This window comes from Suillus fuscotomentosus (assembly GCF_016647785.1).
Source record: "Suillus fuscotomentosus strain FC203 chromosome Unknown F5891scaffold_94, whole genome shotgun sequence".
NCBI classification, from domain to species: domain Eukaryota; kingdom Fungi; phylum Basidiomycota; class Agaricomycetes; order Boletales; family Suillaceae; genus Suillus; species Suillus fuscotomentosus.
In genome coordinates, this window is record NW_024539606.1 from 75,137 (window position 1) to 88,425 (window position 13,289).

Sequence of the window (13,289 nt, forward strand, 5' to 3'; positions counted from 1 at the left end):
ATGATGAATGACCGAAACGAAGAAAACCGCAGTGCAAGATTGGTGCAAGAAGTTGAACGGTGATCCGATCAGTGTTTCGACGATCCAAATCGAGAATATGTTTCACAAGGATAGTATCCGGGGATTAAATATTTGTACAGACCTTTCTCTCGACGTTGTATTAACGCTACGGAGGCTACCGTGACGCATATGGTTATGGATGGCCAACATCTGGATAGCCAACATCATTCGTCTCTCAGTCATTCAACCCAAAGTTCTTCTTCTTCTGCTATCGACTTAACTGTCACTATCACGGGCCTTGCTGGCACTTCAGCTCCTCCGAGTCCGAGTCTGTCTCCAACACTTCATCCTTCAGTGGATGGTAGTCGTTCCGTCGCTCGCAGACGAGCCAGTTGGGCAAAGTTAGATGCAGGGCAAGATCCCTTACGCCCAGTAACTATGGAGGCGGGTCCTTCAAGAATATCGCCCCGGCCATTTACTGCAGACGAGGACCCGGTTTATTTTCCAGACAACGGATTCTTTGCAAATGCATTAGCTTACAATGGGAGTTCGATTTACAACGAATTACCCTACACTGCTGCACAAGCTGGTCCATCCTCCGCCTCGTTAATTTCGACTCCGGAGTCTGACCTTGACTCATCCAAGGACGGAGACGATGTCCATCTCACTGGCACCAACTCACAATGGAAATCTACAGATGGAAGTTGGGCTAGTGCTAATGATTTGACCATTGACACCGAGCGCACGGGAGGTGCTACAGGCCCCACCAGGCGGAGGACGCTGCGTTACAGTTCCTCACCTTCTCCTCTCAAACGAACGGGATCAGCATTCATGGTAATGTCGAAGCACCTTCAACGTGCATCTCTCCGCGTTGTTAATCTGTCAGGCCACGCCTTGGACAATTCAATCCGCATACCAGATGAAGACTTGGACGATGGCGAGTATTCTCTCACACAAGATAACAAGGAACCTCTCGAAGAACAATGGAACGAACAACAAGTGTTCCTTACCAGAAAGCTGACTCCCTTACGAGGGCGCACTCTCGGTTTCTTAGAGTCCTCCAGCACGTTTCGTCTTCGCCTCTATGGCTTCCTTTCTCATCCGTATGCCTCTTCTAGGTTTCTCCCGCTCGACAATATTAATCATCCTTGCAGATGGACCGAACCTCTGATACTCTGTTTAATAATTCTTACTGCCTGTGTATTGATATCTCAAGCGTCTCACTCGGTCCTTCTTCCCTCGGATCAGTCTATGCCGACCTCACTTAAGGGTTTCTTTTTTGCTTGGGAGGATTATGTTCTTTTTGGGTTGTTCACCTTATACACGTAAGTTTCATACTGGTCACCATCCCCTCAGCCTGATCCCTCCTGTTAGGTTTGAAGGAATTGCGCGAATATGCGTTTCTGGATTTCTGCTGGATCCTGAAGTTCCGATATCAGCTTTCTTTGTAAGTTCGACATCATCAATAACGTCGACTTCGAGGTTAGGTCCTTCCGCATCCGGTTCCTTGTCACGCGGCCTCTCCTTAAGGCCCTTCTATGATCGTATATCGCGGCCTTTCAAACTTTCCGAGGCTACCCCGTCGCGTTCGATGCCTGACATAGTAGTTGGTCCAAGCAATTTGCCTCACGACGCTTCGCGTCAAGAAAAACAGACTATAGTAGATGAACCTCCTTCACGCGCCCATCTCCGGAATCCCTCAGAGCCAACTTTCTTCTCCCGTGCCCTTCGGTCAGACCAGACACCTTCGGACGTGATCTCATTGCCATTCCGATTAAACATCGATAATGCACGCGACAAGGTGTATCGTAATATGCCATACTTGCGCCAAAGCTGGGGAAGAATTGACTTCATCGCCATTCTCAGCTTCTGGTTGAGCTTTGCACTCGCGATGGCAGGCGTGGAGCGTGGGTCTCATCATGTCGCTGCGTTCAGAGCGATGACTGTGCTGCGAATAGCAAGACTTCTCGCTATTACTTCTGGAACTACTGTGAGTTTGCGGACGGGATTTTACCTATGGGCATTTACACAAGTATACAGACAATCATGCATTCACTGAAGATCGCTCGGCCGCTGCTTACTAACGTGGCATACTTTGTTATCTTCGCTGCGGTGCTATTTTCGTGAGTCTATCCGGTACCTGAATGCTTATCGAACATGAATTATTCTCGAAGGATAATTGGCATCCAATCGTTCAAGGGTTCTTTTCGACGGAATTGCTATCTTCAGCCCACCCTCGGAGAAAATCAAACGCAAATATCCCAATCTTGCGGTGGTTACATTGATCCGGGTACCCTAAATGTCTCTCCTTATTTACAATTGGATGGTACATCAGGCTCCGCGGCCAAGGGTTATATCTGCCCTTTGGGGCAGGTTTGTCAGGTTCGTCGCTTGGAGCTCCTTCGACAGACGACGATCTCATGATTTCGGATCAGGAGGGAGACAATCCAAACAGTGGCATCCAGAGCTTCGACAATATTTATTATGCCGCGCTTCAAGTTGTCGTCGTGACTTCAGCCAATGGCGTATGTGTTTTTTATTCATATTTCTGTCGCGCTAATGTCCTCTCAGTGGTCCCCGATCATGTACTCGATCATCGACGCCGAATTTTTTGTCTCCTGCTTCTATTTCATTGTCTGTATCCTCGTGTTGAACATCTGGCTTATCAATCTATTCGTTGCTGTAATAACGAACTCGTTCTCTGCCATACGTGCCGATACACAGAAGAGTGCCTTTGGTGCTGCACCGTGTGTTTCTTGAATTTTCCATATACTAACGCTAATGTTGTTCCAATTACAGACTAGGACTTGTCGTCGAAGAGCAAGAAGAGGGTTGGTCAGACGGGAAACACATTTCTCAGAGCAACTCGCTCAAGGAATTCTACACCCATACGCGCTGGTGCTGGGTATTTCTGGCTCTCGCGTCGCTCGTGGTACAAGCCACCGCCAGTGCTGATATGAGCGACCTGCATCAACAGATACTTGACAAGTCAGAGCTAGCGCTTACAGTGGCCTTCGACATCGAGATCATCATGCGCATTGTAGCAGAGCTCCCAGCTTGGCGAAGATTCTTCCAGCATGGGAACAACTGGCTGGATCTTGTGTTGGCTGTGGGGTCGAGTGTTATTCAGATTCCGGCTATTCACAACTCGGAGCTATACCCCTGGTTGACGATATTTCAACTAGGGAGGTTCTACAGGGTGATTCTAGAGTTCCCGAGAATGAAACCTCTCATGGCGAGTCTAGTCACCATCTGAACATCTTACAGACAACTAAACCATCTCAGCTCACGGTCTTTGGGAATCTTTATGGTCTAGTGAATATGACGCTTTTCTTGCTGCTCGTCAACCTCCTTGCCGCGTTGGTCTGCGTGGAGCTCATTCGCGGTGATATGAATGACTCGACTGGGTTGAATTTCGGACAGTTGTGGAATTCGTTCCTCGCCATGTACCAGATCTTTTCCTCCGAGAATTGGACGAATGTCTTGTACTCGACAGCAATTGCAGAGATTTCCCTGGGGCAGGCGGTGATCGTAATTATTTTCTTATGCTCGTGGCTTATATTTGCAAATTGTAAGTCGCCCAAAGTGCTCATGCATATTGCCCTCCTTCGTTGACACGCATTGTTTTCTCCAGTCATCGTGATGCAAATGTTCATCGCCGTCATTCACGAGAACTTCAGTGTCGCAGAAGAAACGAAGAAGAGTAAACAGGCATCGGACTACTGGGTTCAACACCACCCACAAAGGGTCACGCACAATAGTTGGACTCGCAAGTTGAATCCGTATCGATGGATCAAGGCAGATCCCGTTCGCGTCAAGGTCGAAAACCTTCCTTCCAACCTGGTCTTACCAATGCAGAAAACGCTTGTGCAAGATTACGGGGTTGTTAGACAACACAACCGAAATGGGGCTGTATGTGTTTTTGAGTGTCTGAGATGACAAACTGCTGATATACTGATGCGAAAGAAACCCGTTCCGTTGAAGGGTGCGAGGCATCTACCTTCAAAATCGTTGACGATGCTTCAACAACTGTTTTCTGGGACTACGGATTCTAATGATGTTCCGTTGGCGGACTTACGACAGAGCCGTCGTGAGTCGACAGCAGTGCAAAACGAAGAGACGGACCGTTATCTGTGAGCTTTCTAGTACATATAAGTGGCAGCTTTGCTGACACGAACTTGTAGCGATATTCTCGCCAAGGCGGGCAACGGCACCGACACGACTGAGAACGACCATGATGAGCATTCCGAGCGGAAGGCGCAGAAGGCGGACTTTATCATTGACCACCCGACATATGATAAGACCTTTTGGCTTTTCTCGCAGGAAGATCGTTTCCGGAATATGTGCCAGAAGGTTGTCAAGCCTGCTGGTGGAGAGCGCCTATTCGGAGCCCCACCCTCCGACGTTGCCCATACGTTATTTCAGCTCATGATCTTGTTGATCGTGCTAGGTGGTATCATCACGGAGGGCGTAGCCACCCCTTTGTACCGGCGCAATTACTACATGGAGCACGGTATGGTACGTGGTACTTGGTTCAACATCGCCGAGATAGCGCTCGGTGTTCCTTTGCTAGTCGAATTCATTATCAAGATCATCGCCGATGGTTTCTTGTTTACTCCAAACGCCTACGTCAAGAGCATATGGAATATCCTGGACTTCATTATACTCATTGGTATCCTAGTGAACTTGTCATTCACGCTCATTTTTGTCAGTGGATTGACTCGTTTCATCCACGCACTCAAAGGTCTTCGAGCTCTCCGCCTTGTCACCTTGATCGAGAAGATGCGGAACACATTCGAATCACTCATTATATCCGGGGTGACTCGTATCTTGGATGCCGCCATTTTGGCGATCCTGTATCTGATTCCCTTTAGCGTTTGGGGCGTCAATATATTTGCAGGATTAATGAATGAGTGCAACGATACCAGTGTCCAAGGCCTCGACGATTGCACCAACGAGTTTGTCAACACAATATACGGCACTTCTTTCGGATATTTGGCCCCTCGTGCCTGGGACAATCCTTCACCTTCCACGACGTTCTCCTTCGACAACTTTCGATCTTCGATGCTCATTCTTTTTGAGATTGTATCATTGGAGGGGTGGATTGATGTGATGTTGGCCTCGATGAGTATTACTGGGAAGAACCGACAACCACAGGTCGACGCTTCGCAGATCAACGCTATTTTCTTCGTCATCTACAACTTGCTCGGAGGCGTTGTAATTCTGACTCTTTTTATCAGGTGAGACTTGTCTTTTGTAGATCGCCGGCCTGTTGGCTTACGGCTTGCTTAGTATTATCATCGGAAACTTCTCATCCAAGACGGGTTCTGCATTCCTGACCCAACCTCAACGAGAATGGATTGACCTACAGAAACTGATCAAACGCCAGAAACCGTCGAAGCGTCCTCAGACTCGGCCTACTCAACTATTACGAGGATGGTGCTACGACCGTGCGATCCACAAGCACGGTTGGTGGACACGAATGATGACGTGCTTCTTTGTCGTACAAATCATCGTTCTCATGTTTGTGCCTCTTTATTTCCTGGTTAGCTATGAACTCATTTGTTTCAGGACGCAAACATTTACAGTCCAAGTAGCTGTTGCAAGATTTCAAGGTTAGTAATCGGTTTGTTTGTACTTCCTTTCTCAACGTGACTCCTTTCAGATGACTTCTCGCTGATCATCACAACGATGTATGTCGTCGATATCGCAGTTAGGTTCTACGGTGTTGGGTGGAGGAGTTTCCGAGCCAACGGGTGGAATTTGTTTGATGTTGTGGTGGCCGGCGGCAGTTTCATCACGACGTTGGTCGTTCGGTTTGGGTACATGGGTTTTGCCGTCGAGCAGCTGCAGAAACTGTTCCTCGTCAGTATTGCGTTCAAGCTCGTGCAGAGGACCAACAGCCTTAATCAGCTCTTCAAGACTGTCATGTAAGTAGGGCGATCATGTTTTGATTAACTATTGACTTTTTTTGCAGGGCGAGCTTGCCCGTCATCTTGAACCTCCTGGGCCTATGGTTCATACTTTTTATCTTCTTCGCCATCATGTACATGGAGGTCTTCGGCTTGACCAAATGGTATTCTGCAGAAACTCACACTCAGAATTACCAAACCATGGGTTCGGCGCTCGTGATGCTCGCATTCATGAGTACGGGGTAGGTATTTCCAACGTTTTTCTGGTGATATTTTCTAAAATATCTACTCATAGCGAAGGCTGGAACCAATACATGCATGACTTGTACGTGAACAAAGGTCCTTTTTGTTTTGAAGTTGACGCTGGTTTAGTGCTCTGGCATATCCGCGGTGCACTATCAACACTAGTGGGCTAGTGGAAACGGATTGTGGAAGTGCCGCTTGGGCGTTCTCCCTCTTCATCGCCTGGAACCTCCTGAGCATGGTATGTGAACCTCAGTAATTTCGCGCGTGCTTCCTGATGCTCTCTCGAACAGTATATATTCGTGAACATGTTCACTGGAGTCGTCGTGCAGAATTTCTCCTACGTTTTCCAGTCGACTGGCGGAGCAAAGGCCATCACTCGTGAAGAAATTCGTTCGTTCAAGAAAACGTGGGCGGAGTATTCCAACCCAAAGACTGGGCTGCTCGAACAAAGGCGATTGGTTCCGTTCCTAGGTGTAAGTTCCGTGCGACGTAATGTTCACGAGATTCATCAAGTTCTTTTTCAGAAATTAAATGGGATTTTCGAGGTTCGCATATACCCGACTGAGTACTCTGTTCCATCCATTGTCTCGACATGCAAAGACATCCGGAAGATTGCGACGAAAGAAGGGACGAAAGTGGAGGCGACATTGAATCCACGCAAAGTAAACAAGGTGCTGAGGAAGGTCGACTTCGACATTATAAAACAGCGAAGAGCAGTATATTGCCGGCTATTTCACGAAGCCAGCATCATTGACAGCCATTGCAAAGGCATCTCGTTCACCGACATGCTTTTTCTTTTGGCCCACCATAAGCTGATTGTGGACCGCGACGCACTAGAGTGAGTTACTAATTTGCGTTGATGCTGTTACAGTTCTGACCACAAGGCAGGCTGAAGGATCTAATCGTGAGACAGGGGACGAACAAACTTGTGTCAGATTTGGTGAACCTCGACCGTGTTCGTTCTTTGCTGAAAATGATATCACTGCGACGAAGATATTTGGCCAAGCGAGAAATGACACTCAGTGCACAAAGAGGTAAGCTGCTTTTCGGCGTCATCAACATCGTAGATGATGATCCAATGTGTATCGTAGACATCCCCGCTATTCAAGTCGACCCTGCACCATCCACTCCACCCCCATTAACTCGCGATATCACTTCACCTCGTAGTGACCGCGGCCGTTTAGACAACAGCCCTTCTAGTCCAACTCCCTCTCCCCGAACACTTGGCCCTTCCCCAGAGCTTAATGCCTGGGATCATTCCTTCCGAAGTAGTCTTCAGCGCTCCCGCAGAACAAGCGATGTCAGCATGCTTTCTGCCGACATGGGTCATGGTTACTGGTTCGTGCTGATAGTCGCTCCCACTAAATAGTTCATTGATAGGTTTGACGCAGGAGAGATAGTTCATTAGACATCGGTGATCAAGAAGGCATCGTGTCATCCATGCAGCGTTCTATATGGGATGGTACGTTATTGGTCTTTGAGATCTGAGCCTTGCCGTTTACCTGACTTCCCGCCCTCAGAGATCATGCAGCAAGCTGCAGAAGAGGATGTTTAGCTCGATCTTATTGTTTCAACTAATCATGGACATTTTACGGACACTAACTATATTGCATGTGTACCTCTAACAATCAACACACTCGCTTATATGGTATTGGATAGAAATAGATGCATATAATGGTAACAACATAGGTGTGACGAACAAGCATACATTATCTATGCCTGGCCCTGGGCTCTCCGAGATTTCCACACCTTCTTCTCCTGAACAGTCTCAAATCCATCATCACTCCTCTTGTGTTCAGGCGGTGGGGCATTACGAGATGTGAGAGGAGCAGGAGATGCGGTTCGAGCAGGTGCGGCAGCTGGAGGTTTTGCTTGGCGATCTCTCCAGCCTCCGGCGGTAGCACCAAATGCACCAGGCCGGTATGCACCTGTGGTACCAGCAGGAGCAGGAGCAGGAGCAGCAGGCAGAGGGCTTTCAACCCGTGGTGGTGTGGATATAGCGGCGGTAGCACGGGTGGGCGCAGAGGGCGCTCCTCCGCGTCGCCAAGCTCCTTGGGGCTGCGCTGGTTGTGCTGGTTGCGCTGCTAGTTGATTGCGCTGTTCCGCACGGCGTTGAGCGGCATGTGCTTCAGCCTCAGCCTCGCGTTCGGCACGTTTCCTTGCCTCCTCTTGAGTTTTGGCACGCTCTTCTTCCCGTTTCCTACGTGCTTCGGCGGCTTTCTCTTTCTCTTCCCGTTCCTTGGCCTCGGCCTCTTCCTCAGCTGCTCGGCGCTCTGAAGAAACATGAGAAAACGACTATATGCGATCAAGTACACTCACCAGCTTCTAATCGAGCTTCTTCTTCCTCCTGCTCTCTGCAAATTCTCTCAGCCTCAAGACGCTCTTGTTCTTCGTCGTCTTTCATCTTCTGATGTGCAGCCCGCATCTTCTCCTTCTCCTCCTCGATTCTCTTGTGCGACTCCGCGAGTTTGGCTGTGTGCTCTTCACTTCGCTGTGCGATGATGAACTCTTTTCTCTGTTGATAATCCTGCATCATGCGGCTCAAGCGTTTCTTGGATATCATGTCCTCCTGGAACGCCTGGCGAGCGCCCTCAATGCGCGAGCGCTGAAGCGTTTCGAAGATTGTGCGGTCGGTGGCTTGCTGTTCCGCGTAGTCCTCTGCAAGCAGCGGCCGCTCTTCTTTGCGGTACGCACGCTCGATGTGATCGATTCGCTTGGCAGCGGTGCGCAAACGCTGATTGAGCTCTTTCTTCTCGCGTTCGAGTTGCTCGACTTGCATGCGCATGAGTGAATCTGTCGATAGATCTTCCATTTCCTGTGGACAGTCATATCAGTAATCCTGTAGTAGGCAATTTGAAAAAGGGATACGCACGTCCACCGACACTTTCAAGTTGCCCTTCTTGATCAGTGTTTGTGCGAGCTTCTTGGCTTCCTCCGCACGAATAGAATCTACCTCCTTCTGTGCGCGTTCCCGTTCTTTCTTGGCTACCTCGAGCTTGGCGCGTCGCACCTCCTCGTCCTTCTCGCGTCGCGTCGTTTCCGCACGACGGCTGGCCTCCTCCTTCTCCTTACGAGCGGAGAGCTCAGAGAGGAGCTCGCGGCGGCGGGCAACGAGCGCGCGACGAAGCGATAGCGCATGCCGCTCAGCGTTCGCAGCCGCGACAAGCTCCACAAATTTGGCATGCTGTGCAGCTTCTTCTTCCTCAGGAGAGAGTTGGGGCGGGGGGTACAGAACCGCAAGGGAATTATGCAATGTCACTGCGAGCGTGCTCAACCGTGTGCGCACGAGCTCTGCAGCGCTGGGCTGGATGCTTGCTTCTGAGTTGGTACTCGTGGACGGGATGGGGTCCTCGGAGCTGACTACGAAACCCTCGTCGATGAAGGTGATTGTGCCAGTGGCGTGGTCGACATACACACTGCGTTCACCGCGACGTGCACAACCCATGAGGAACGCCTCTACCTGCTCTGGGCCGAGGCCCTCGAGGGGAGAGACTAGTTCGAGGAGCGAGGTGATAGTAAGCGTGGAATAAACTTGAGAAAGTTGTGCGAGCAGGCGGGAGAGCAGTGCACGTTCCAGGAGGGAACGGTAGCCAAAGTATGGTGTGTCCGGTGCACACAGTTCTGCGAGAAGCGGGGCGGTGGAGGAGCAAAGCGTCAAGGGGTCGAATGAAGCTTCAAGAAGCGTGTACAGAGACTTGATGGGTGCTGGGGAAAGACGGAGGACGTCACGGGAAAGCTATGAATATATAAACATACATTCAGCTCAAAGATGGCGAATATACATACGGCATCTTTGATCAGCCCGGCGCGAGTAGGTGCTCTGGTAAGACCAAGAAGAGCAGTAAGGCGCGATGTCTTGCTTTTGCCATCCTCATCTTCATGTTGTAGGCCAACAGGGACGGCCAAGGCACTGACGAGTACTTGGCCGGCGAGTTTCGTCATCTCCTCTTCGGTCTTTCCCCCAATGCTGGTAACAATTGCGTGGTACCGACCCCATGCAGCGGCATGATAGAGAGCATTTCCGCTCATCAAGAAAATCTTAGTCAACTTTTCATAATAGTTCGCCATCATCGCCGGGCGGGGAGCCTTTTTTGCCATCGTGAGCAGATTGTGCACATCTTCGACACTGCGGAATGCCTCCTGCCAAAGCTCGAGTTCGACGGAGGTATTAAGCTGAGCAAACCGAGTGTCGAGATGATGTTGCAGTGTCTCCGCATCCGATAGGTTGATAGCATGTGTTTGATGCGCATATTTTGCGACATTGGAAAGGTGCAGTCGGAGAGTTTCACAAAGTCTCCGGAACTCGACCTTCCGTTGGTGCTTAAGGCAGAAACGGAAAGCTTGCTGCGCAACTTGCTGAAGAATTCATGTCAGAAAATATGGAATCAGGGTCGTCCCGCATCACGCCTGAGGTGATCATCATGAAGGCCATGAGGCGGTGTTACCTGCCTAAACCAGTAGCCTTCCCTTTAGGAAGCATATGAAGAATGACCGAAAATTAGAGAAGGAATGGAACTGCTTGCCAAAGGCACATGCGGGTAGTGGAGAGGAAAATGAGCTCACCTGATAGATGACTTCTAGCCGAGCATTATTCTTGAGAGTCTCGAGTGATGTACGATAGCTCTCCCACAGGAACTTGAGCCAGGGCGTGACGAGTGCACGATCCGTGCGGTCCTTGCTCTGATCACCACTAACCGCGCCGAGGAGAATGCTCTCGGGCGTTTCGCTTGCCTCAAGATCGTCGACATCGACAGGTCCGGTGACTTTGTCCGCTTTCTCCTGCGCCTCGGAGACTTTTGCATCTGAGAGCTGGATAAACCGGTTGATGACAACCTCAATGCTTCCGACGCTCGAATTTTGAGCGATATTCTTGTATTGCATCAGGCCCTCTTTGGCAGTGCGGCCTTTACGCATGTCGACGCAAAGCTCCACGAAGCGGATCACGATTGGCTCGAGTGTAGTGAGAGGTGTCGAGCGGAAGCGTTTTGAAGAGAACATCTCTACGAGCGACTGAAGAGCTGCATGAGACTGACCGACAGAGACGAGGCCCTCTGCTTGTTTGAGCACGGCCTCAGGTTTTGTGAACGGTGCCATGATTGGACTGTGGGTTGTTAGTTGTGCTTGTCGAGCAGGATGTCGTACGGACTGTTCAAGTGTGTTTCGAGTGCGACTTTTCCCGCTCGAGTGTTTTGTACAGCTCTTTGAGTTTGCTGTGAGTCGGGGTAATGGGCTTACTCGATATCGGTACCGTTAATGACAAGGAAAAAAACTAAGTTCAGTGGCCCCGTGAGACATATAATCTGTTTTGGACTTTCTGAAATCCGAGCTGCGACGTATTGAAATCTAGGCACTTTTCTTCAACTTTCTGTGGACATCGTAATTTTACAAGGCTATTGAATACATCTATTTCATCGCCAACAAGCTACTTTTCACTTCAAACCCACCGTTGAACAATGACACTGTTAGCTAGCCCAGCACCCTCGATTGTTTGAGTATCATCTTCCAAGGTACGATTAGGGAATGTCGTTCCAATCGTATACGGGCGTGACATATTCTCGGGACGAGAACTACCAATAAATATTTAGTGTCTCTGGCGAATTTTCAAGGGCTAAACGCAACGTACGCATTGATGAACGAGCGAAGATCACCAACGGTATGCGTGAGATTCATCCTGCATGGCATACGCGTACCATCTGCCAGGCGGATCTGCACGCTCGTGGTAGGTTGCGTCTGGTCGACCTCAAAGCGGGTGCTAATACCGTGCCTCTCGACACTAGCACTGGAATCAGCAGCACTGCTGCTGCCAGACGGAAATGATCCTGGCATGAGAGGTGCTGCACCAGAGGTAATAGCAGGAGTTGGTGCACCAAGCCTTTGTCCAGATCCTGAAAAGTTGCCCCTCTTGGGGGGTACATATTCCTCGCTAAGTCGGGTTGCCACATTAAGGTTGACACGTTGCCCAGGTGTAACGTCCATGAAGGATATGGGCGCAGTACTGTAAAGAATGAGGACGGATATATCATGATGACAGAATGTAACATACCCTTGCTGGATGGACCTCAAAAGCTCTTGATTACCGGGTTCGTCATATCGCATCAGTGGTCCATCCTCAAGGCTAAACCCGTCTCTCCAAAGATGCAAGTGCCGAACAACGATGTCACCTTCGTCTTCATATAGAGTACCAGATCAGCCATAGTAATAACCACTAGAACAGCAAGCGGTAATGAAACTCACCATCTTTTGGGGTCGGATCCGGCACATATGAGCTCTCCACTTCGTCACTTCCAAGTATATGCCCACCGCCACTGAAAGGTCCAGCTGCTCTGCGGGCGTCAGGTGGAGGTGCCATCCCGCCCCTTCAGAACAATGGAGTGTTTGTTAGGATTAGAAAATTGATGCAGGCGCTGAACGACGTACTCTGCAGCTTGCCTCAAAATATCTCTCACGAGGCGCCCACCAGGACGGGCACTGGCAGAGTTAGGGTTCTGCACTGAAATGCCACTACCCAGCTGGTAAGCTCAAGTACTATTATGCAGGGATCAAGCTTCACACACCTCCGCTCGCCACCTGCAAACCAGTTCTCACCCTCTTTGTCCTCATCGTCGCCGACCTGTGGTCCTCCTGGCACTCTGGCACCACCAGATGTAGGGAGATTCGAAAGACTTCCAAAGCCACCCCTATTTACATTTAATACTTAGATGGTTGTCAAAGATAACGGTGCTGGAAGCGCACCGAGATGAGGATGAGGAGTTCCTGCCGGGGTTGTTAGTGCCACTCCAGTCTCCAACCCGACCTACACGAGGTGCAGATGGCCGGCCCCATCCAGCGGGTAGAGGCTCGCTGTTCTCGTTTCCTCCAAGAGATTGTCCTCCGCCTGACATCGTTCAAGTTAATGATATCGATCTATATAATCACGATGAGTCCAATACGTGACGCGTCCTACCAGTGCGTATTACATAAGAAAATAAATGACTTCTAGACGGACGTGACGAAGGATTGTGACATCGACTATTGGTTTCGGATTGTGCTGTTGATTCGTTAAATGCTTCTTCTGCTATGTTTAATGAACAGATCACCCAGTGCTACTCTGCATCAACTTGCTGAGTCTCTTCGGGTGTAGTTCCAGACGGT

The 13,289-nt window shown here is 49.8% G+C and overlaps 3 protein-coding genes across 3 annotated transcripts; 1 reads left to right on the forward strand and 2 right to left on the reverse strand.

Annotated features, from left to right (window-relative positions):
• The first annotated feature begins 73 nt into the window (after positions 1-73).
• On the forward strand, positions 74-7,792 carry F5891DRAFT_1065651 (Ion transport protein-domain-containing protein). Its single transcript, XM_041363090.1, has 23 exons — positions 74-1,103; positions 1,155-1,325; positions 1,375-1,990; positions 2,041-2,123; positions 2,175-2,382; positions 2,436-2,525; positions 2,572-2,747; positions 2,800-3,235; positions 3,286-3,571; positions 3,635-3,912; positions 3,967-4,133; positions 4,185-5,240; positions 5,293-5,523; positions 5,572-5,615; positions 5,666-5,930; positions 5,978-6,154; positions 6,208-6,237; positions 6,285-6,396; positions 6,449-6,631; positions 6,683-6,996; positions 7,047-7,192; positions 7,250-7,620; positions 7,679-7,792. Exons 1-22 carry the CDS (start codon positions 190-192, stop codon positions 7,525-7,527), a joined length of 6,261 nt encoding a protein of 2,086 aa, XP_041219196.1. The 5' UTR covers positions 74-189; the 3' UTR covers positions 7,528-7,620; positions 7,679-7,792.
• F5891DRAFT_1065653 (eukaryotic translation initiation factor 3 subunit A) lies at positions 7,793-11,503 on the reverse strand. The gene is made up of 5 exons (XM_041363091.1): positions 10,722-11,503; positions 9,945-10,514; positions 9,031-9,894; positions 8,478-8,973; positions 7,793-8,431 (listed from the first exon to the last, which is right to left on the reverse strand). Exons 1-5 carry the CDS (start codon positions 11,250-11,252, stop codon positions 7,872-7,874), a joined length of 3,021 nt encoding a protein of 1,006 aa, XP_041219197.1. The 5' UTR covers positions 11,253-11,503; the 3' UTR covers positions 7,793-7,871.
• On the reverse strand, positions 11,496-13,095 carry F5891DRAFT_1065655 (uncharacterized protein). Its single transcript, XM_041363092.1, has 7 exons — positions 12,891-13,095; positions 12,713-12,835; positions 12,576-12,659; positions 12,393-12,514; positions 12,202-12,325; positions 11,782-12,153; positions 11,496-11,725 (listed from the first exon to the last, which is right to left on the reverse strand). The coding sequence occupies exons 1-7, from the start codon at positions 13,037-13,039 to the stop codon at positions 11,593-11,595; spliced, it is 1,107 nt and encodes a 368-aa protein (XP_041219198.1). The 5' UTR covers positions 13,040-13,095; the 3' UTR covers positions 11,496-11,592.
• Between the last annotated feature and the right edge of the window lie 194 nt (positions 13,096-13,289).